Source organism: Uloborus diversus, chromosome 1 (genome assembly GCF_026930045.1).
Source record: "Uloborus diversus isolate 005 chromosome 1, Udiv.v.3.1, whole genome shotgun sequence".
Taxonomy (NCBI): Eukaryota; Metazoa; Arthropoda; class Arachnida; order Araneae; family Uloboridae; genus Uloborus; species Uloborus diversus.
The window spans coordinates 249,296,686-249,322,241 of NC_072731.1; the positions used below are offsets into that span (position 1 = coordinate 249,296,686).

The 25,556-nt window shown below is 31.2% G+C and overlaps 3 protein-coding genes across 3 annotated transcripts in view; 1 reads left to right on the plus strand and 2 right to left on the minus strand.

Moving 5' to 3' along the window:
- The window catches only part of LOC129219837 (gastrula zinc finger protein XlCGF8.2DB-like), a 35,788-nt gene extending 33,235 nt beyond the window's left edge, over positions 1-2,553 (minus strand). Inside the window, exon 1 of the mRNA XM_054854146.1 lies at positions 2,511-2,553. Coding sequence (XP_054710121.1) covers positions 2,511-2,553 — 43 coding nt within the window. The remainder of the gene's footprint in view (positions 1-2,510) is intronic.
- Positions 2,554-3,773: 1,220 nt separating this feature from the next.
- On the minus strand, positions 3,774-8,548 carry LOC129219846 (protein krueppel-like). The gene is made up of 2 exons (XM_054854158.1): positions 8,434-8,548; positions 3,774-4,114 (listed from the first exon to the last, which is right to left on the minus strand). The coding sequence occupies exons 1-2, from the start codon at positions 8,477-8,479 to the stop codon at positions 3,774-3,776; spliced, it is 387 nt and encodes a 128-aa protein (XP_054710133.1). The 5' UTR covers positions 8,480-8,548.
- Positions 8,549-18,763: 10,215 nt separating this feature from the next.
- Positions 18,764-25,556, plus strand: part of LOC129219855 (putative autophagy-related protein 11) — a 46,232-nt gene continuing 39,439 nt past the window's right edge. The window contains exons 1-2 of the mRNA XM_054854170.1: positions 18,764-18,815; positions 23,106-23,312. Of these exons, the coding sequence (XP_054710145.1) occupies positions 23,139-23,312 (174 nt within the window). The 5' untranslated portion in view covers positions 18,764-18,815; positions 23,106-23,138. The remainder of the gene's footprint in view (positions 18,816-23,105; positions 23,313-25,556) is intronic.

Consider the following 25,556-nt stretch of genomic DNA (forward strand, 5'->3'; position numbering starts at 1 on the left):
TTCGAACCCTGATACATATGCATAAGTCATCAACCCCAAAATTGTTGACCTGATATTACAAAACTACCTTTGTCATTAACAATACAATAAAGTATTATCCCCAAAATAACAATTAACATCAATAAAAAAAAAATGGTTTGCAGAAAAAAATATTAGAAATTGAAAGATTTTTGACTGTTCCCCCCCCCCCCAATAAAAACTACAAATTAAATATGCTATAAAAGAGCACATTATAAATAACTCTGGCTTTGATAAGATGGCTTCTGATGTGTTGAAGATTAAAGAATTCCATTTGTTGACAAAGTAGGGATGAGGATAGATGGTTTGTTTTGTCAAAGAGAAATTCTTATTTTGGTGGTATTACATATCACCAAAATAAGAATTTCTCCACTTTCAACAAACATAAATGGGCTCATGTAAGGTCAGTTGTCTGGTTATGCATCATCCCCACGCGATTGTAAAAAACTGCTTTCTATCCCTGTCCTGTGTGTAAAAAATTTAATTTTAAAATAAGCATAAGCAAGAAATAGTCAAGCTTTATCTACAATTGCAGGTGTTAAAAAACAGAGATAAGAAAGAAAAAGTCAGTAACAGGCTTCAGGCCCAACTAGGTATGTTTCCCGGTTCAATGAACTCTACCTCCAGTAAGGATGAATACTTTTTTCAAATTTAACCTGATAATCAGGGTTCGAAAATATCATGATATTTTCAAAAATATTGAAAATATCCGATACTTTGATATATATCGGATATTTTGATATATATCCGATATTTTCAATCAGTACAAACTAGTCCTCAAAACAGTAAATGCATCCTCAAATCACTCTTTATTTTCTTATATTATTATTATAATATGTAGACTTAAAATTAAGGTTTGTTTCATTATTTACATCTAATATTTCATTTTACATTTTTTATCAATTTTAATGGAGTTTATTTAGCATTGGCTGTTTTACTCATTTTTCTTTTGTTAGCTACTTTTTCAGTTATATTATTCAGAAATAAAAAATATGCATTAGTTGGTCATAAGACATTTTCTTTTTTCCTGACCAATGTTTAATTATGCACTTTTAATATGAAATAAATTGCTACCTCACTAATGATAAAAATGAATATTATATTACTTTGTTGTTTTAATACATAACAAAAATATAATAAATCACTTTTTGGTTATTTTAATAATAGATGAACACTATTACTATGATTAATATAATTCTTGTATTGAAAATACTGTAGTTAAAAAAAATAAATAAATATTGAAAATATCATGATACTTCAAAATAAATATCGGATATATATCGTGATATTTATCATATGTATTGACTGATATATATCGGCAAATCCTGCTGATAATAATATAATTTTAGCATTGTGGTTTTACTGTATCAGCAATACGTACTCTCTCTTTACTCAAGACAGACATACTTATTCTCATGTAAGTTTGTTCAAGATAAAATCTGAAGTAATGATTTTATATGAAAAAAATAGTGATATAACAATCTTTTATCAAAACAATCATAATTAAATCACTTTTCATCATAGTACTAATAAACGCTTAGTTTAAGTAATACAAAACATTTAGTGAAAATTATGTTGTGAATTCAAAACAACCCTTAATAACAAAAAGTCATAGAAAAAAACTCAATAAAACTTTCTTAATATAACATCAAAACTGCACTTAAGAACCATGACACTTTAAACTTATGTGTTTAGTTCTGGCCGATTTTTTACATCTAAGGATCTTTTAAATGAATAATCAACTCATTGGAACTCTATGGCAATGAATTGGTCATCACTTTTGACCGAAGAAGGAGCTTCTGATATTGGTTTTCACGATTCGAAACTCTTCTGTGAAAACCAACATTAATCAACAATTCAGATAGAGGTGTGGAATACACAACACAGCAAACAAAAATTTGCAGAAAACCAACTTTTCTGTCATTTCTCTCTCAAATACGGTGACTTCTACCAAACATAAACAAAGAGTTGAATGTGAACTCCGTTGCACGCTAGCCCCGGTGTAGTTGGAACTTAAATGACATATGTGATGTTTTATGCACATTTTGCGTGAGAAACTTATGCCCACTGGAGTTAACGAACTGAACACTCAAATATGAAAAGTTGTTGCGTATTCACTATTTTTCATAATGCACATTTTTAACTTATAAAGAACACAATACATGATCAAACTCAACCGTCACCATCAACAACGATGTTTTACCGTCACAGTGACAGTTTACTACCAAATATTCGCGGCACTCAGGCTACGTTCGCCGACCTTAATCGGTAGCTACCAGTTGCTTGATCATATGACGACCAATGACGTCAGACGAATAACACGCAGGTGAAAAAATACTTATTATTGGTTAAAAATGTCACGTGCTTCAATCAACCAACTTAAATTGCGGTCACCGAAAATGGTTAGTTTGTGTAAAGTTTAAACCGTATTTTTTTTTTAAACTAAATTTCTTCAGAATATCGAAGCAAGGGGGAGGAGGCAAAAAACTCACCTGAATTTTTGTTTTTCCAACTGCTGTGTTGATTAACATCCATTTGTTGGTTTTTATTCGAGTTTAGCAACATAGTTTTACTACACATACAGGAATCATTTCAACCTTTTCCATGGAGTATTATGCTGAAAATCACTCAGGAAAAAAAAAAAAAAAGATTCTATAACAATCTTTTCCTTGGTCCCGGAAAAATGTCAGCATAAATAATCAAACTGATCCATAGCAATATTTTTTTAGGTCCCAACATGTCGTTGTAGACAGGTTTTATTACATAAAATTTCTCAAAAAGCTGTCCGGCAACTGTCCCCCCCCCCTTTTTGATTACTTTAAACGATGGCCTTCCGCATATTCGTCCCATCCACCATCATTGCATTTATATTTTTTCTATTTCCTTATTTTTCGAAAACTTGCTTCGAAAAAAATAAAATTGGTCCTAAAAAACGCAATGAAATAACACAATTGGAACCAAAAAAGTCATCGTTTGTTGATCACTTTTGACATTAAAAAAAATCATAAGTGATCAATAAAAAAAAACATACAAACCCATTTTTGATTAAGAAAAGATCCAATTATGATGAAAAAATTGTCACAAAAAATTACAGAAAATAAACTTATTATTCATAAAATTCGTTTTCATGAAAATTTGGTAGAACTGATGGTCATGGCACCTGAAGACCCAAAGTGGGAATAAATAAAACATAAAAGAAATAACACAAGTACTTACAGTTCAATTTCATTGTGTAGCTTTTAGTTCATGAACTAATATTGAGGAACTAGGTATGAAAATTTAAACTCTAACAGGTAGGCACCCCTGCTTTAATGAACTATGTATAAACTTGCAACCATGACATGTTTTGAACAGCTGCCCAAATATGGTCTTAGGGAGCAAGTTACTGTTTGTTATCCCCCTTCTCTAAGTGAAGGAAAACTGGAAACCCTAAACACTGTTGAATTTATTACTGAAAGCGGCTCTCTCCCCAAGTTTAGAGAATTGGAAACATGGCTTATCCTGTTTGTCTCAGGTTACTGGATATAAATGCAAATTATTTGGTCCATTTTTCAATCATTTCTCCAAGGAGAAATAATTAGGTAAACGGGCCCAAGTTTCAACCTATGATTTGAAATCTCTCTCAAAAACTAATTTATTAAAATGCAAAATGTAAATATATAAAATCATTTATTTTTTTATAACAAAACATGATCATACAACAAACAAATAAAAGACAAATATATTGCACTTTATAAAAATCTTATTTTTAAACATTAAAAAATTAAAACATTTTTCTTCCTATGCTGACTGTCTCTGTGTTTCTTCAAATTTGCCATGCTGCGGAAATTTCGACTACATGTCTCACATTTGAAAGGTTTGGAGTTCGAATGTATCAACAAATGAGTTTTAAGGACATGTTTTTGAGTAAATGTCTTCTTGCAAACAAAACAACTGAAAGGCCTCTCTCCTGTATGTGTTCGCATGTGCCTCTTATAGTTGCTAATACAAGGAGTGTGATAGTTACAATGTGGGCAGGCATGCACAGTTTCTGCTACTTGGGATGTCACAGAAAACATAGTAATTGTCGAAATATCTCTTTCCAAAGGTGAAATATCTAAAAAATAAAAATAATAGAGATAAGGTTCAGAGGAAATCCCAAAAACTATAAGAAGTAATTTGGGAAAAAATATAGAACAATTTAATAGGTCAAAAAATGTATTTTTTATATATCAGAATATCCTAATTATATACCTGAAATCTGGATCAATTACAATCTTTGACAATGAAAAATCAATTACATTTTTTTATAAAAAATGAAAACACTTTTAGCGTATTCACTAATGATAATCTATTTTTACTATAAAATCAGACAACACATTTTCATTTAAGAATGGTTTTATTAAATTTTGCTCATAGTAACATCATCACTATACAGTGTATACATAACGTCAGTTAAAATTTGATGAATTATTATGGAGTTTGAGAAAATTTTTGAAAATTATCATTGAATCAAAAAGATCATTCTTGCCTAGGTAGTTTTAAATGTATGTCCTAAAAAATTATTTAAAAAAGTAAATACCTTTAAGATGTATGACACAGTATGGTTTATCTATCCTCGTAAATAGTAAGCTATAAAATCAACCAGCTAGTTTCAACCCTGACATTGCAAAAGTTTTGTATTCTAAGTAATAAATTTATGTGTGTGTGTTTTTACTAAGAAAATTAAATCTTTACTTATCACATGAAAATGAAATGTAAATGGTCCACTGTCAATCACTTAATAACCTGCCTTAGACTAGTGTCCCATCATCACAATAACTACAAAAAACAGTTATGAAGTCATCACGTTTGCATAAGTTCAATTGTTTAAATTTGAAAACTCTTTTGTTTTATATTCTTTTTAACAAAGGCTTCAATGTTGATGGGTTTGCTTTTTCTTTAGATGAGAAGGGCACACAAAGGCAGTCTTATGGGAGAAATAATGGGGGTAGTTTACCCTTTCCAGGAATCTGAAGTTTTTTTTTTTTTTTAAAGTTTTCACAAAGTGAGAAAATGCTTTTAGTCTGATTAATAATAACAAAGGTACAAAAAAAAGTTTAATATCCCATAAAAATATGGCAAAAATAAACGTAAGTCAACAATAAATTATTTTAACATATTGAAAAATAGAATATTTGAAGACAAGGGCCTTGCCTTCAAATGTCCTCACCTTGCCAAATAACTTTTGAGGAACAGTTCTTTTCGAGTCAATTTGTGTTCAGGAAGAAGTTTTTAGCCAATTTTTTTTTTTTTTTTTTTTTTAACTTTAGCAGGTATGAGAGTAATTGAACCCCCCTCTCTTCAAGTGATGAGTGAATTTAGTGTATTTTTTTACTCCTAAAACTTTTTAACTCCCAAATTTTATTAAATTAGACCCCCCCCCCTCCCCACATCAGATGAAGAAATGCCCTGGAGAGCATGGCAAAATCCATCTCAGCCTATTGGAAGAAAGGACTAACTTTTGGTTCTGGTTATTCAACATTAAAAGCACATAAGATTTTGCATTTAGGGAGAGAACTAAATTAATATTTAGCAATCCAGATTGCTGAATAAAGTTCAATCGAATTATAGCTAATTGCCTTGATAAATACTTTGTTTATGAAAATTCTTTGCCATATGACTATAAAGCTAAAAAACAAAGTAGGAAACTTCCAAAACACTATATAATTTCAGTCAATAAATAAGATTGTTATAATGAGTGTAAGATAAATTTTATTCCATTTATACAGCCCCCAAAGACATCAGCTGAAACTGGCATTGAGAGGATGACAGATTTCACCTCAGCCAACTGGAAGCAAGAATTTTTGGTTTAACTTATTCAACTGTAAAAGCACAGAAATCTTTACATTTAGGTAGAGAACTAACTTAATATTTAACAATCAAAATAAATTAAATGGTTATGCTGTAGTCTAAGACACAAACTTAAAATAACATATAGTACTTGTAACATGAAAAGGAAAAGTATAAATCCTTTTCAAAAAATTTGAACAAAATTGTAAATTAAGAGTAAGGTAGATACCGCACAATGCAAAATATTTCAAAATTTCTAAATTATACTTATCTAATGACTAAAGAAACACACATTCACAAAGTTGCGAAGCAAAGTAAAAGATGGTGCAGTATTGCACACAACACAAACCCTAAAGGTAAATACAGCCTGAGTGAAAACTTAAAGACCAGCAAATTTTTTTTGTGAAAACTAGAAAATGAAATTTTAGGGATTTTAATACTATTGTATTATTAATGTTCATCGGTAAAAAATAACGCAACAGACAGGATTTGTCAAGTATGCAATTATCAAAAAAACATAGGTATACTCTAAGTTAGTATTTCAGCCTGAGTAAAAACTTTAAGGACACTAGTATTTCTTAAAACCTACATGTACATATACTGAAATAAATATCACCGCAATCAACAAGACTGTGGAAACCCTTCAGCTTGCAGTTTTGTCAATAATTTTTTCAAAGTTTTGGTTCTCTTTGTGAAGATATCGAAAGGTGAGAAGTTCATGAAAGAGGGCAGATTGAAGCTTTTTCTTCATCGGGGATGATTAGGCATACTATTGCAGAAAAAAAAACAAAAGATCAATGATAGAAGTCACTTTTGATTGAAACACAATCATGGTAAAAAGAACACCGGGAAAAGACCTAAATATTTGTCTTCGCGTTATGGAGCAAGAGTTTGCAAACTTTCATCACCTTGAAAGTGCTCAATCACGAAACTTATTCAAATGATAGGTTTAAATGTTTGTCAAAAACGATATATAACATAATTAAAGGTGTGGAGATTTTATTTATTCAGCAAAAATTGCCTAAGCATCAGTTACTGAATAGGCACAACATAGAGCATTTGAACTTTAGCTAGGAAATCACGACCTGGGATAACCAATGGATACAAATATTTTTTTCTGACCAAATGAAGTAGAATTTGGAGGGACCAGAAGGATGGAAGTACTATTGGCATAGTTTACGAAAAGAAAAAGAAATATTCTCCAAGGGCCAATTAAATGGAGGCTTTTTCATGATTTGAGAGTGCTTTGCTTACAATGGTGGGGGTTCAGTTGCGTTTTTCAGGTAAAATGATTTCAAGGGCATATCAAAATGTCTTTGCAAGTCATCTTCTACTAAATGCTGAATTTATTACTCGAGAAAATTGGAAATATCAGCAAGACAATACACCTACCCATTCCAGTAACAGTGACAAAAAAAAAAAGGTTCCAAGTCAACTATTTTAAAACTTTGAAATGACCAACAAAGTCTCCAGATCTTAGCCAATAGAGAACTTATGGAGTGACTTAGCATGAGTTTATGCAAAAGGGAGACATTTTACTTCATCAAATAGAGCTGAAATATACTATTGAAGATGAATGGCAAAAAATATATCCTAAACGTTGTCAAAAACTAATTTCATTTATGAAAGAAAGAATATTTGAAGCAATGGATACCACACAAGTTTATGTTTTTTATTTTTGTCTCCATCTGCTTTTTTCTATGTTGGCCTTAAAGATTTTACCCAGGATGAAACTCTGATCTGTAATATTTTTGGTAATGAACACTTACAAAAGAATTTTTTTGTCTCTTTTACTTGTATTTAAGGTTAATAATTAAAACTCAAATGATTTTTTGATCCTAAGTTTAAGATGTATTAATTTTTGAAAAAAGTTTACTGGCCTTAAAGTTTTTACTCAGACTGTAGAACAAACAAATAAGCAACCAGAAACAAGGTCAGGATCTAACTATAGATGGTTTTTTGTCAATTTATCACTCTAAATAAAGCTCAAATGTTATTCATAAAAAATATTTAAAAAATGCAAGCAGATTTGACTGTTCCAAAATCATTTAAAAAACTTAATTCTTTAAAAATGCTCCTCAAAAGTAATTTCCCAGTAATGGCCTAGATCTTTAACTCAGCTTAACAAGTGCAAAATCAAAAATTGCAATCTCATGCCAAAAGTACGGTATAAAAACTTTACTCAAATCTGCTTTTTATTATTTTTCTTAAGCAACCAATGTGAAGTAAAAGAAAGAAAGCAAGTTTTTGCTGAATCCCTGAGTGATATTCATATACCCCTGGGGCCCTGCAGAATGCAATTTAAGAAAAGCTGGCATAGAGCATGAAATTCCCACTTTGTAGGAAAATTCTATGGTACGAGGTATGTTTTCGTGCTCACTGTGAGTGCAGAACTGACAGCTATGACCCGATTTGATAGACGGGTATAGTAAACACTATGCAATACATCTGTGCATAGCGCCATTGGGTTTTCATGGAAATTTTTATTTTTGACCATTCAGACTTTGGAAAAAAAAAGTCCTAATACTTCTTTCTAAAATGGTGAAAACAACTATAAAGTTTTCATAGGCACTGCAATGCACACTATTAAATTAGATTTTTGACCTAAATCTCTATTGCAGAATGAGCATTTATATGGGCGAATATCCATATCTTATGTGTCGTCGTTTCATATGACGCTTCAAATTTTGACTCAGAGAGAAGGCTTGACCACAAACTGGACATAAATTAGGTTTTTCCCCAGTGTGAGTAAATATGTGCACCGTAACATTATGTTTGGTCCCAGATGAATAATTACAATAGCAACATGTGAACAGCTTATTCTTCAGTCTGGAATCTTTTTGACCATGAGGTTTCCTCCTCAGCAACAGAGATTCATTATGAATACCTAAAGAGGAAAGAAGGTGCATTATTCAACTACCTGTATACAAAAGACAGTAAATATTGAAATATATCATACAATTTTTATTTAAAAAAAAGTATTTTTAGAACATTAGGAATTGGGGAAGATTGCTTTAAAAAATTGTATACTCTTTGATAAAACTATAACATATATATATATATATATATATATATATATATGCACTCACACACATAAAACATTATTAGAAAAGAAAAATGGATAAAAAAAGACAAACTCATGAATTAAAAAATGAGCTCCAAAACAAACATCAGAAAACCCACCAAAAGCTGGCGTGAATGTCCTGCACTCAAGTGGCAGAAATAATTAAATAAAAAAATAAATAAATTAAAAGGATTCAATAAATTAGAAAGCATGAAAGGCAACCGAGAGAAGTAAGCTCCTTTTTCAAAAGAATATTTACACACAATTCAAAATCCGCATAAATGCAGCGCAGAACTGTAATTATTGGAATAATTTGGGGCTAAACCCCACTCAGACAATCAAAAATTTAAAATTTGGATTTTGCCTGAAAAAAAAAAGGTTAAAATGGGAGAAAGAAACTATTTTTATATAGAAAAATAGTGTTTAATTACTTATATGAAAAGTAACACTTTTGCATGGTAAGCATATTTAGAAGTGCTGCATATTGAAATCCAATTACAAAATTGCCTTATGAGACAGTGATTGATCATCCCAATTATGTTTCCGATGCACCTACACCTTTGTGGAGGGAAGGGCAACAGCCTGCATCGACAGAATCTTTATTTTAAGAATTGCACTTCTTTTCCAAATAAATTTTTCTTTTCTAGGAAATTGAAAAAAATTTCTGAAAATGCTTTGGGTAGGCAGAGTTTGGATAAGTAGAGTTCTATTGTATTAAGATATGTATGTATTCAGGTCCGGCTCTTGGGGTAGGCGACCTAGGCGGCCGCCTAGGGCAGCAAATTTTGAAATTGAAACATATTTTTTAAAAGTACCTATTTTAGTGTCATAAAATTCAGTGCTTCAATGCTAAAAAAATAATAATAATTCAGAGTGTGTACCAGTGCTTGGATATGCAAAACATAGTTCGGAATTTAACAAAAAATTAAATTTAATTTTTGAGGCGGCAAATTGCATGACTTAAAAGTTCAAAAAAAAAAATTAATATCTGTTTCAGTGCAATGAGTTGCACTATTTTAAAAAAGATAATTTTAAGAGTGTACCAGTGCTTGAATATGCAAAACCTAGTTTGAAATTTATCTAGAAATTCACTTTAGTTTTAAGCACTTGACAATTATTTTTATTTTATTAATATATTATTATTTTATTATTATTATTCAATGGGAGGGGGCGGCAGAACTACTAGAGCCGGCCCTGTGTATACTCATAGATCTAGCCAACTACCTTTTACATATGCTCAGTTAAAAAAGGAAACCAAAGGAATTATTTAATCACCTCAAGAAGTATGACAATGTGGCAAAGAAACCAATCCCATATTACTTAGGGGAATAATGACAAAATATGACAAGAATTCTTAGGTCATACAAGAGCGCCCATATAGGGGGGCAAGAGGGGGCTCGAGCCCCCCCTTTGAAATTAGAACTTCCTTGCTTTTAGTACTTTTTTCTTTGCAAAAATGTAAAAACATTTCTTCTCCAGCCATTAATGAATAAGTTATTAAAAATGTCAAATTTTAATGACTCTAATCTGTTCTAAAATCAGTTTCCACGGGGAAAATATCCAGCTAAACTACGGGGAAAATATTTGAGCCCCCCCCCCTTGCAACTTTGTATATGGGCCCCCATGAGGTCATATAACACCTACTGTACTGGAAACTGACAGTGCAAATGGTTTCATTAGCTTCAAGGTGCAAACCCTGTAACAGGGCGAGATTTTCCCCCCGGAATTCAAGCAGGGTTGGAACGAACACGTTTATGATTCTTCTTGAAATGATGACTGCCTGACATCCTACTTCTCTGTCCAGAGCTACTCCCTTCTTATAATATGTAATAGGAAGAGCACGTTTACTAGTCTCTGCAAAACTCTAAGGGAAATTTAAACCACTTGGAGGTGTTCTGGATAGTAACACGTGAGTCGAACATATGCACTTGTGTTGTCAGCTCAGCAAATAACCAATGTAGGTAGGGGGATATTTGATATTTTTACCAAATGGAAATTTTAGGAACAAGGGGGAGGAAGCTTGTTTGGTATTTTACGGTATATATATATATATATATATGTGCGTAATTATAGATATACATTAATATGCGCACATTTATATGAACCACTGAGAGCAAGAGCAGTATAAGTCAACAGAACATTCACGCCACTTTATGTTTTCAATGGCTTATATGCTGGTATGTCATTTCAAATATTTTCAGTCGTGGGAGGTGTATACTCAATGCAAAATTTAATTGAAAAAAAAAGTGACTTAAATGTAGATACATAAATTTTTCTAAGCCAGGATACCCCTTAAATGATGGGTCTGCTCCAGGGATGTATACAAGGGCGGCGGGAGTTTGTAGGATTCACCCCCCCCCCCTAAAATTCAGTTTGATATTTAAATGTTCGTTTATATTTAAAAATTTCCAAGTTCTTCTGCAAAGCTCCGCATGTTAGTTTTTTAACCCCAACCCGAAATTATTTTCTGGTTACGGCCTAGGCCTGCTCATATGTATGGTATAACTGATTTGCTTGAAGTTTCAGTTTAGAAAAAAATTCTTCGTTTTCAATAAAAGTAGCAGTGTTCACTCATTACTTGAGCTGTTGACAGAAAAACTGGCTGAAGTGCTTCATGGACTTACACCACTTTTCTTTCAATGGGTCATAAATACATATGTATGTATATGGTTTCAAAAAAGGTTGACAAAGATTAATGATCACAAATATTGCATCAATTTCCTTTATAAGCAGCTGAAAGTCATTTATGATGGCGACAATTTCAAAAACACTCTACATCAATTATTTATTTCAGTATGTGAATAGATACTCATTTTCAAAAGAGTGTGTACTATTATAGGTTTCACACAAGATTGGCAAGGTTTTGGACACTGTCATAAAACCAACAGTAAAGTAAGTCAAAAATTCTTGTGGCCAAAAGTGTCTGAAACTGTCCAAACTCTTTTTCAGAGTAAAATCTATTAACGTAATATTTTATAATAAAAAATTATTGAGTTTGAACATTTAAGTACATATATATAAAAACATATAAGCTTTATTTTTCAGCTAGTTCTAATCCAGTTACATAGAAGTTGCAATTGTTCACTAAGAATTTCAATTAGTATGAATGAATTTGTTTATTTATTTTTGAAATAATCGTCACCAAATTTCCCTACATACATATGCATATGTGAAAATGAGGGTGTTCAGAATGTAGTGCAATAATTAACGAAATGCAATGAAATAACTTTTCACATGAAGAAAAAATATATATCATGCCCTAAAAGCAACAGTAAGACGAGCCTGAAAGCAACACTAAGATAGCCTACTGTTGCTCTGAGGCAACAATATATATTTGAGACTCTTTTACAGCTTCAGAGTTTTTTTTTTTTTTCTTATGACACAGTGATGAAATGACAATAATGTCATTTCATGATATGAAATCAAATTACCGCCAATCTACTCAAAGAAAATTGTGATACTTTTTTTCTAAAATTTATCAAACTACTATATATTTTATTGTTTATTTTAGTTTCAGAACACACCAACACACTATATTAAATTATAAATTGAAATTCAAGATTGTACTAGTTTCAAAATACAAGTTACTTTTTTGTATCCATCAGTTTATTGTTCTTCAGCCCATGATTTAACAAAGAATTTTCATTAAAACATTACATAAAGTATTATTAGGCAGAAACCATTAAACAAAATTAAGCTTTTTATGCGTCTAAATGTTGCCCATTTAATAGATTCCTTTGAGTTAAAAATGGAACTGAAGTTGATGACTTTGGTAATGTTGCAAATTTCCCTTCATAATGCTACAAACTTTAACGCAAGAAAGTTTTTATATGTAGAAAGTCTGGCAATTTTTTTACATAAAATATTTTTTCAAACAAACATTTCAGAAAAAAAAAGTATCATTAAATATTCATTAAATGCGACTAAGTTGATATTTATGCATTACTAGCGTTGCAGTAAATGCACATTGATTAGATTAGACCCATTTAGCTTTATCATACTTTTGGACAGTTTAAGACACTTTCGGACAGTAAAAACCATTTCTCTGCTCCAAGACCAGTTTTGGACGTCCAAAACCCCAACCATGAATTCACGTAAAAAGAACAATACAAAAATAAACAGCTATAGATATATACATTTCCATATTTAAAAGTCTTTGATAAAACATTATTACATGACCAGGTCTTACTATTATAACTGATCGACTTTCTTTGGATGATTGCTGTGCCACATTCATTTCCAGGAATTTTCTAAAGTGCACAATTGTTCAGATATGAAAAACCATTTCTTTAACTAATGTAGTATAATGTACAGAGTATACGACAGTACACAGTAGAAAGTGAGTATAACATAAGTGATACAGAGAAGTGAAATGATGACACAAGCAAAAGCTCCCAGAGCACAAATATCATAAGATATTTTTTTAAAGGTTATAAAAGAGCTGAAGAAAAATTTCAGAAAATACTTTCAAAACAGAGTATGAAAATTAAAAAAAAAAAAAATCATGACAATCCTGTATTATACAGGTTATTTTAAGACAAGTTGTAAATTAGTATTTTGCATGGTAAAAATGGGAACCTTCAGAAAAAAAAAAGAATTTTTTCCTCTTGGGGAAAAATTGAAACTTTATGGCACAAAATAAATAAATTACTATACTTACATTTGAATGTTTTTTTTTTCCATAAAAAGTTTCTATGTTTACGAAATGAAAATATAAATTTTGATGAAGAAAATATCACTGATGCATGATGAAAATATTAATAATGCCCAAATGAAAATATTAATTAAGATGATGCAAGCTGTATGATAATTAAGTTTCCCTATACATCAAGGCTGCATTTCTTACTAAAAGTTATGTTTACACAAGACAAAATAACACACAGCAGCAGAAAAAAAATTGAGGTTTTTATACTATGACGTATTATTGGCACTCATGGGCTTTTGAACTATTACTGATTACTTTGAATAATTAAAATTAGTTGCTTACTTTCAAATGCATATAATAAAATTTGAAGAAATCAATTATTTTTAACTAAATTCTATGTTTAAAAAAATGCTTAAAATTTTGGGTTTTTGAATTTAATTCTATTCTAACATAGCAATTGATTTCAAGTCCAACAAATAGGTTCAAACTATCACGAATTTTTTCTACTAACAAACTTATTACATTTTTTCCCCCCAATGCAATAAATATGGCAGATTGAAAAGAAACTAAACGTTACATATTATAAAATAATTGATATAAGATGCTGGGGGTAAAAAACCAATAAATAAATGCAAAATTAAATATAATTTTAATAAGTATTACAATCAGAGACCAACAAGAAGTGTAAAATTTAAGGAGTCAGGAAAAATTATTTTTTTTAGTTCATAGGAAAATTCAGTGTAACATGGCTTCTAAAAGAACTAGTCACCAAGGTATTTTTTTAAATCACGGGACCATAGGCGGCTGGTGCACCAAAAAAGTTGGGGGTCAAAAGAAGTGTGGGGTTAGGTGCGGTGGCTCCTGAAGTCAATTTTTTTTCTAGAAAATTGGGCGATACTAATGGTTTTTAATATTATTGATTTAATAACTTCTTAAAATGTGAAATCTAGCTTCAATAATCGGGACGGATGACCACCGTAGACTTTCCACTTCCATTTTAAAGTTCCGTTCTTATGAAATAAGATGAGAAAAGTCTATTTGAATTTTTTAGTTTTTAATTCTCTGAAATAAATCAATCTACCATATAAAATTTATTTTTCAATCAATCATTAAATTTTAACTCTGAAAAGTGAGGGGACAAGGCACCTTTACTTTTGAAAGTGAAAGGGCTGTTGCCCTCCCACCCTCCCCCATACATGTCACCCATGCAAAGTACAACCTATCAGCCGAGATTTGTCGGGCCTTCACAATATTTTTCTGTCCAGTTAAAAATATCACAATCACCTTTAAAATTAAAAACAATTCATTTCTGATGTTGACTCTTTCTATGCGACCTCAAATTAGCCCCACTGCGAAAATTCCGATTACATGTTTCACACTTAAAAGGCTTTGTATTAGAGTGTATTAACAAATGAGTTTTAAGCACATGCATTTGTGTAAAAGTTTTTTGACAAATTGAACAGTTAAAAGGCCTCTCGCCTGTATGAGTGCGCACATGTCTTTTGTGGTTAGTAACACAATATGTGCTGTAGTTACAATACGGACAGCAAAATCTAGCTTCTTCTATAAAAGCTGTTGAGGAAAACTCGGGAGAAACTGAGAAATCTTTTTGCCCCAGGTCAGCATCTATAAAAAGAGAATAAAAATTATAAATATAATTCTATGCAGTACATCAATAAACTTGAATATAGTAAAAAATACAGGTCATTAGAATTGAAGTAAGGCTTTAAATAAATTTAAAACAGTTCTTGATTGATTAATTTGTATACAGTGGCATGCCTGACACAGGTGATAATTTTGGTGTAAGCCCTGTCCTCCCTCCCTAAAAAAAAGCTTTAATTTTTACGTAGACATCAAGAAGTTTGCACAATTTTCAGAAACAACTCATTTTTATTTTCGTTGGTATAGTATGAATCATTTAGTGTAAAATTTGCCCTTGAAGATGCATAACCACCCTTCCATGCAATATTGTGCTCTTCTTTTATTGAAATTTGATAGTTCAAATACAATCTAAGATACATTGGGAGAAATTTTCAAAATTAAAGAATTTATCTTTTTTAGATTCTAAAATCCACTTTGCTTTGGGTATTACACAGAGTTGACTCCCTTCCAACCCCTGACATGACACCCTAAAGTCCCCCCGCACCTACCATTTCGACAGTCTCTCCACCCCATAGAGATGCTAAATATATGTATCTCATGAAAGTCTTGATCATAATCAGAGTATTAAATGCTCAAAGGTTTTCGAAGTGGGAATGTGTTGCTGACAGGGCCGGCTCTAGTAGTAGCCGGCGATATCATACTTACCAACCTTCAAAAAAAAAAAAAAAAAGAGATTCTACTAGAGATATATCACCAGCGACGTAATTCACAACAAAATCATTGAATTATGCTTTTAAATAACATGAATACTAAATTTAAAGTGAAATAGGGATCCTTTGCAGGTGTAATCTAATTGGTAGCAGCAGGAAAAGTAAAAAATATTGCAATGGAAAAACCAAATAATGAGTGAAGTACTTAAAGTTTTGTGCATTCCCCAGTCTCAACCAAAAAAGTAGCAACAAAAATTTAATTACTAAACTTTGAAAGTAAAATCAATATATAATGAAAATAAAGTATAAAATAAGTAGGTATATGGTAGCACATGTTAAAATAACTTCAAACATTCAAAATAATTGAAATATTTTCAAGCTGCAAAAGGATTGAAATCTGCTGCAATTTTCGGCAAAGCACGTGCTTCGTTGAACATGCAATGTGGAAAATAAATTTTTACTAAATGAGTTATAAATTGGAAAAATTCTTTTATGTGAAACTCTTTTAAACAAGCCAATTTCTTCAGTACACTGATCTTTTTTGGACAAAATAGGAAGTAGTCAGATTTTTCAAACAAAAAAAAAAGAATTTTTGCGGCATACAAATTAATACGGGAAAAATAGCGTTCTCAGTAGCTACTCTTTTCTGACATACCTTTATAACTACTATATACTTAGGTGAAAAAATGGTTCAGAATCACCACTAAATGTAGCTTTGTTGCAAGTTGGTGCAGATAATGTATTTTGGTGCTCTCTAGCATAATTATCATAGAATTCCTATCCTTGGGGAGAAAATTGGTTTCAATCTGCATTTTTATGCACTACATGGAGTTCTACTTTTCCCTGACATTGGTGGATTGAAAAGGGCGCCATCTATTGAGAAGAAGTAAACTTTTTAATGATTGGAAAAACTGCAAAAACGGGAGAAAATGGTAAAAAACGGGAAATCAGGAGATGGAAGAAAAAATGGTGTCTCCCATTAAAAACAGTAGAGTTGGCAAGTATGCAATGCTGATAAGTGCTGCTCACCTCCATTGAGTAATAATAATAATAATAATGACATAAAATAATAATATATTAATAAAATATAAATGATAGTAATGTGCTTAAAATTAAAGTAAGTTTTTAGTTAAACTCAAAAATGGGTTTTGCGTATCCAAGCACTGGTACACACATTTTAAATTATATTTTTTAACATTAAAGTAGTGCATTGAAACAGATATTAATATTTTCAAAAGACTTTTCAATCATGCAATTTTCTGCCTCTAAAATTAAATTGAACTTCTAGTTAAATTCAGAACTATGTTTTGCATATCCAAGCATTGGTACACACTTTAAATTATCTTTTTTAGCACTGAAGCACAGCAAATCTTATGACGTTGATAAAAAGTTTCAATTTTGAAATTCGCCGCCCCTAAAACCTGCCGACCTAGACGGCCACCTACCCCAGGAGCTGGAATTGGTTGCAATGTTAAGTGAGAAGGACCAGTGTACAACTGTACACAGTTGCTGTCATTTCGAATTTTTCCTGGGGGGAGGGGGGGGAGTAAGGAGTGTACACCGCAAATTTTGTCAGAGAATGATACAACTGCTCACTGAACAGTTTGAAAAAAAAAAAAAAAATGTTTTTACTTTTGGTACAAAATTTGGTTACTATTATTTATAATCCAAAAAATTACAGAGACTCTCGTTATACCATCAGGCTCGTCGGGAGACAATAAAAAAGCACAATACTTCCAAAAACAGTATATATCTGAGGTTGTTAAAAACAGTGATCCTTTTAACCTTCAGTTAGTTGATTTGTGCTTCTACAATTAATCTAACCTATTTTTATATTTAGTTGAATTTCTGAACAAAATCAGAAAAAGAAAATTACCTTACTAAATGCTTCGAAAACAAAATAAAATATCTAAAATATTTCTTTTTTTTTGGTGCAGTAAGAATTTAAATAATTATTTCTTGAAATGTAGCGAGCTCAAAACGAAATACGTTTGTTTTATTATTGGCTGAAAAGGGAAGAAAAGAATATCTCTAGGAAATAGGATGATTTTACTACTTAAGCGGTCTCACTCCAAACTAAGTTTGATTTTATTAGTTTTTTGAGGAGACAAACGAAAAGTGCGATATATCCAAATGCATGATATAGCGAGTGGTTACTGTATTTTAATAAATTTAATTAGCATTTTGATATTTGTTCACAAAATAGAATTCCTATGAAAATAAAATTTTGGTCACTTTTGGACTGGAAGGTGAAAATCATAGTTTTTAGACCATAGTACCAAACTTGACTAAAACATATTACAAATAAAGGTACACATGGTTATATATTCAATTGAAATAAAGGAAATTTCTTCTATATTAGTGTCATTAGGCTTCTGAAAAAGTAGAGAGTACTACGTGGATATATGTCAACATAAAATTACAATGATAAAGAAGCAGACAGATTTAGTGTATTATGAAAATAAAAACTGAAGATTGGTAACAAAATTAATTTAAACGAGCATTATTTCGACATCAATTAGCTAGTTTAAGTTTTTCTTTGATTTCATAAAATGAATCAGAGATTTTAACGATCTCTATATAAAAGAGGACGAACGTTCGCACACACTGTTAAAATTCGTAATCTAGAGAAAATCCGTCAAACAAAACAGTGAAAATATGAAATAACTGTAGCCGCGAAAACTCACAAATACAGTTAAAAGAGAAATACTGCCTTTAAAATTAAATTTTTTTACTAATCGAGAGTTTAGGTGATCATAATTTATTTCAAGCAAACTAAAATTCAAAACACTGTACAAATATAATTCGCATTAAAAAAAAATTGCTCGAACTATTTTTTCCCCTTTTATTTCAGTTAAAAATTTGCATGATACATCTAATCTCAAGAATATTTAAACATGGAACATGAAACTGTTTTGTTTTTGTTATCAACATTGAACAGCTACATTAAAATGACTTAAGATTGGTAAATATGTTTTGATTTTTCATTTTGGAAACTATTTTTTGATCTCTGTTTTCATCTTTGAAAATCAAGTGAAATTTTATTGCTATTTATTCATTCTGTTGAAGTTTAAGTTACGATCTGTGACAGTCAACATCATACAGCAATACTATGAACGGAAAAAAACGAAACTCTGTTCCTGGTTGCATTTTGACTCGAATTTGTAAATTATTTTATTCATTACAAAAGAATTTGCTCAGAAAAATTATTACAATAGGTGAATTTAAGCGAAGTAAAAAATGAATCTTTCTTTGAAGGGGGGATTAAGATATTTTTTTTGGGTGCTAGTTCGGGCATATTTACGATGAATCGTTGTATGCAAATTTATTTGTTTAAAAGTTCATGCTGATGTTCTTGGTATTCAAAAAATGAATCGAGACTAACACTGAAACCTTGATAGGTACTGTAGGTGTTAGTGTCAACAGTTGACACTAACAAGACACAAGCTATTATACAGCTTGAGGATTTTGTATTTTCCAGGGAGGAGGTTTTATTTCATTTGAAAAAGATTAAAGCAACTAAAGCTCCGGGACCAGATAATATCTATCCAAAAATTTTAGTTGAATGTGCAGAGGAATTAGTGGATGTTATTTTGAATATTTTCAATGCTTCTTATAACTCGGGGACGGTGCCAGAGGACTGGAAGCTGGCTAACATAACGCCACTCTTCAAGAAGGGGTCTAAAGGTATTGCTGGGAATTATAGACCTGTAAGTTTGACTTCGGTGATTTGTAAGATTTTCGAAACTTTGATCAAAATTAAGATCATGAAGTTCTTAGAGACTAATAGTCTGTTGACTAGTTTGCAGTATGGTTTCAGGAAAGGTAAATCCTGTACTACTAATTTATTGCATTTCTACGACAAGGGTTTACCTCAGCTTTAGATAACAAAAAATGTGTGGATGTTGTTTATATTGATTTTCAAAAAGCTTTTGACAAGGTACCGCATGTTGCTCTTCTCAGCAAGTTAGCTGACATAGGAATAGGAGGAAAAACTTTACTTTGGGTTAGAAATTGGCTTACTGGTAGGAAGCAAAGAGTAGTTGTGAGAGGAAATCATTCTAATTGGAGTGATGTTTTAAGTGGGGTTCCTCAGGGATCAGTTTTAGGGCCTCTTTTGTTTATTATATTTATGAATGACATCAATGAAAATATTTCTGGAAGCATGAATTGTTTTGCTGACGATGTAAAAGTTATGGGGATTGTCGAAAATAAAGAACAAGTAAAACAGCTGCAAGAGGATTTAGATCACATTACTAAGTGGGCAGATAAATGGGGTATGGCAGTTAATGTAGGGAAATGTCAAGTGCTACACTTAGGTCATGGAAATAAGCGTATGAGATATCGTTTACAGGGTTCAGTCATAAATCAGGCAGAAAATGTTATGGATCTGGGTGTCTTTATAAATCAGGACTTCGAGTTTAGTCAACAGTGCAGTATTGCTAGTAACAAAGCCAACAAAATGCTTGGGTTCATCAATAGATCTATTTCAAACAAATCTAAGAAAGTTCTTCTGCCTTTATATAGGAGTTTAGTAAGACCTCATTTGGAGTATGCTGTTCAGTTTTGGTCGCCTTATCTGAAGAAAGATATTTTTGTATTGGAAAGGGTTCAAAGAAGGGTAACTAAATTAGTAAAGGGACTCTCAGATTTAGATTATGATACCAGACTTAATAGGCTTAACATGTATAGCCTGGAGCAAAGGAGAGTCAGAGGGGACATGATTCAGTTATTTAAATTTATCAAAATGAAAGATGTAAATGGATTAAATTTTTGCGGGGAAAGCAGGACAAGGGGTCATTGTTTTAAGCTATTTAAATCTCAGGCCAACTTGGAAATCAGGAAAAAACTATTACTTTAACCGGGTCGTGGGCACTTGGAATAGCTTACCAGAAGAGGCGGTAATGAGCAAGGGAGTGGATAGCTTTAAGAGGGCCATTGATCTTCATTGGGGGACTAATTAATTGACTAGGACCAGCCTAGCTGGGCCCAGAGCCTGTTGCTGGTCGTCACATTTGTATTTGTATTTGTATTGAAATGTTACCTAGACTCGAAACGTTATGCCCAGGGACTCGGGTGTTCTACTAGACATAACTTTTTTAGAACTGGCTTATTTGCTTGAATTTTAACCAAAAGCTCAGGACTTGAAAGTTAACTTTGAAAAAGAGTCATTATTTTTAACATTTTGTAAAGTATAGAAACCAGAAACCTACCCTACTACCTCTTTCTTCAGTCCAAATCAGGGTTCGAAAATATCATGATATTTTCGAAAATATTAAAAATATCCGTTATTTTGAAAAAATCCAATATTTTCAATTAGCGCAAACTAAAGTGTTCAAAATAGTAAATGCATCCTCAAATCTCTCTTTAATTTCTTATATTATAATTACAATATGTTGACTTAAAATTAATGTTCATTATTTATCTTTACTAATAATAAAGCTGAAAGTCTCTCTGTCCGGAGGATGTCTGGATGTCTGTAGGATGGATGTCTGTGACGCGCATAGCGCCTAAACCGTTCGGCCGATTTTCATGAAATTTGGCACAAAGTTAGTTTGTAGCATGGGGGTGTGCACCTCGAAGCGATTTTTCGAAAATTCGATGTGGTTCTTTTTCTATTCCAATTTTAAGAAAAAAAATTTCATAAGATGGACGAGTAAATTACGAAATTATCATAACGTGGAACCGTAACGTCGGTACAAGCCAATTGGTGAGAAAATTCACCATACATTATTTGTAAATATGCAAGCGAACCAAAAGACCTTTAATTTTTCTATTACGGGCGAAGCCGTGCGGGTGCCACTAGTATCTAATATTTCAGTTTACATTTCTATCAATTTTAATGGAGTTAAAATCGCATTAGCTGTTTTAATCATTTTTCTTCTATTAGCTGCATTTACAGTTATATGATTCAAAAATAAGTAATATCCATTAGTCGGTGCACAGTCATAAGACATTTTCTTTTTTCTGAGCAATGTTTAAAATTTAATTAGGCACTGTCAATATGAATTAAAATTGCTACATTACTAATAATTTTATGAATATGAAACACAAGTACAAAAGGAATATTATATTACTTTGTTATATTAATGATGCAAAAAGTTATTGACTATATTTTATAATACATTATTAAATATAATAAATAACTTTTTGGTTATTTTTAATAATGAATATAAACAAAACTACAATGATTAACATACTTTTTATGTTGAAAATATCATAGTTGAAAAAATAAATATTGAAAAAAATCAAAATATCATGATATTTTCAAAATAAATATCGGACATATATCATGATATTTATCAACTGATATATATCGGCAAACCCTGGAATGTTTCTATATATATTTAAAATTTTCTTGGACTTCAATTGGTTTTTATTATTTTCCAATTGGATGCAAGAAAAGTTAAGCTTTTCCCCAACTGTCTTGAATTTTCTTTGCATTGTGCTTCCATCTTTTGTTATCTATCTCCTACTTGGAACATAATTTTTAAAAATAGAAAAAGATGCAATCTATAAATGAACTAATTTTTATTTCTTGGAAAAAGCATAAATTATTATTTTAGACAGGTGCATCAAAAATTTGATTAGAACTATTGGCAGTTTGAAAATTCAGTGTCTAAAAAGTCATTGACACATTATGAAAATTCATCAAAAAGCAACAAATTGTCATACCAATATGTTTTGCACCATAAAACTTCGTATGTTCAAGAATTTTTTATGACATCATAAAAAAGGGGGGGGGAGAATATAACTTAAGTAACTGCTGTATCGTCACAGTAACTTTGTTTTTCTTACTGTGACAATACAGCCGTCAATGTAAATTACTTTTTACTTTTTTTTAACAATGTCATAATTTTTTTTTTTTTTTGAACCTGTGACATATTATAGCGCAAATCAGGTATTAATACGATAATTTGTTGCTTTTCTATGATTTTTTAAAATATTTAAGGACTTTTCAAACACCCTGTAGTACTTTAATAAGAATTTGGTTTGGATCAAAGAAAATATCATTTAAGACAGGTTTATTGTTATAGATAGTAGGTATATATATTGTTATACACATGTTTCACTGTATTTCTTAAAGCCAGGGGAGAAGCATTTGTCCTCTCTTTGAACTCTCATACCAAAAAGTTACACCGAAATGTTAAAAGGAATTTGTGTTTTATTTGCAACTTCCCAATGGTTGGTGTGGCTAATGTGAGATTCATACTTCTGACTTGAGTGAGGTGCATCAAACTTTTTTTTTTTTCAGAGTATGCATTCCTACTGAGAGGTCATATTAAACATGGTTGACGGAGAGACCAACCCCACTGCATCCGGTAGTGAAGGTACCGATCTGGCAACAAGTGAGAAAAGTTTGCTAAATTTTTATCAAAAGAAGTTTGACGAGTATCAGAAACAAGATGACAAATATAAACAGAAAATTGACAAGCATCTGAGCGACTTAATAGCTGACAGAGTGAGTAATTTAGTTTTAGTTGAAATTTTAATAGTTAAACGATAGATGTGTGAGATAATTTTCTGTCTTCTTCGACACTTTTTGTTATATTTTGTACTTTTCTTAATAAATGTAAAGACACATGCACTGAGAAGCCAAAACATGACCATTTGCTCAATAAGGTGTTGTGTCACCTTTTACCTTCAACGCAGCTGCAACTTGCCTTGGCATGAATACGAAAAGTTCTTGGTAGATTACTGGAGATAGATAGTACTAAAGGTCTAAGTAGCAGGCAGGCAAAGTCGAAATATTCCGACATCTTAGTGTTTGATCTCTAAGCTTTCTTTCTATGAAAGACCAAATGTGCTGGGCAATTCCATGGTGTCGGATGTAAAAAATGAAGAAAAATTTCTCAGTTTTAATTCCATTTACCAATTATAAACTGTTCCAAAATGATCAAATTTATTTACAAGATACTTACTACATCCCACTGAATAAAAAATCATATTAGTTTTTCAAAATAGATCCCTAAAGTATAAATTAAAAAATTTTAAAGAGTTGGTGTCGGACGTAAACACACAAATAGTAAAATTGATGGTTCACTTAAAAATGATTAAAAGTCTGTGAATTGGCTTACATTTTAATTTTAAAAACAGCATAATTCTAAAGTACACTTATGATTGAAGCATATATCACAGTTTTCAAATGATATTATAAGGAATAAAATTATTTTAAAAAATATTTTTAGCTTGGTGTCGGACGTAAATTGTTCATATTGGATGTAAACTAATGCTCTTAAATGTAAATACATAACAATGATTACAGTCATAAATGTGTAAATTATAGGTTACATATACTGAAACAAAATTTACCAAGTAAATTCAAAAGTAGGGTTGATTGGGGGAAGTGGGACACTGGGGTAAGTGGGTCACCCCCCAAAAACTGAAATATCCATATGGTTTTTATACTTTTTTACATTGATCATGTCATGGTTCATCATAGTGATTAGTTTTGCATATATTTGGGTTAAGTGGAATTTTTATTCTAGGTCAGAGAACTTAGTCAAAAAAAAAAATCGGAACAATATTTTTTGGCGAGTTTAAGCAGCATTTTTCAAAGAAGTGTTTCCCGGTTAGCATTAATTTTTTTATGATCATTAAACATTCATGTACAGTTCAACTTAAAGTGCATACTGCAGTCAGAATTTTTGAGTAAAATATTATTAAAAACTGTTTTAGAGGAGGGGCCCCACTAACCCCGTAAAATTTTGCTATAAGACGTCCCCACACTATGGGGTAAGTTGTCCCCCCCCCCTAACAGTGAGGATTTGAAAATCAAAAGCAACTTTGATGAAATATTTGTATTACTGAAATACAAGACCACTATGATGACTGAGTAGGAATTGATAGTTCAGCTACAAAAGCTGATGATTAGTTATTTGTGAAACTTACATGAAAAAAACCCATCAAGATTTATATGGGTTGAATGTTGATAATGGTTCTTCCTTAGTCAACTTTACATAGATGCAGTCATTTAGTGTTTTTAATTTCTTTTTACACTTATAGTTTTGGCAAATTTGTCAAAATTGATCTTAATCAACTGTATTACGTTCATTCAACACACCTTTTCTCAAAAGGGATCCTACTTACCCCTATCAACCCTAAATGTATATACAATAAATTCACTAAGTTGTTTTTTATGCATGTTTCACTTTAACTTTGAAATTAAAGGCAAAAAAAGAAGAAATACAGTTGAAAACATATGCTATTTAAAGGAATGTAACAGTGTCGGACGTAAAATTTTTTTTACGTCCGACACCTAGATTTTAGTAAAAAATATTCACTTGTTACAAAATGAAAATAGGTTACATCAAAGAGATTAAAATTCTTACTTTGTACCCAAAAATACATGTATGTAGCTTTAAAATTATTGACTCAGCATAATTAACTGCCCATTTTGGTGTCGGACGTAAAACACTTAATGTACCCCAGAGGAATTCTTTTACAAATCAAAATGAATTATATTTTGACGCATTTTTACAACATCACCAGCAACACTCTGTATCTTTAAATGGTTATTCATCTCAATTCATAATATTAGCATGAATGTTTTGGAAAAAACAGAATTTCTTCGAGAGTCTCCAAATATGGTTTGAAAATACTCAAGATGTTGACCTTGGTTTAACCTGCTGTAACTTATTTATAACTGAAGTGATCAAATTTTAGACAGGCTTTTCAAAATATACAACTCTTTACCTTTAAAATG

Coding starts and splice junctions, on each gene's coding strand:
- LOC129219846 (XM_054854158.1), bottom strand. CDS start 8,479: ATGGATATTCGCCCATATAAATGCTCATTCTGCAATAGAGATTTAG. Junction 4,115..8,433: donor ATTCTGCAATAGAGATTTAG/GTCAAAAATCTA, acceptor TTTATTTTTTAG/ATATTTCACCTTTGGAAAGA.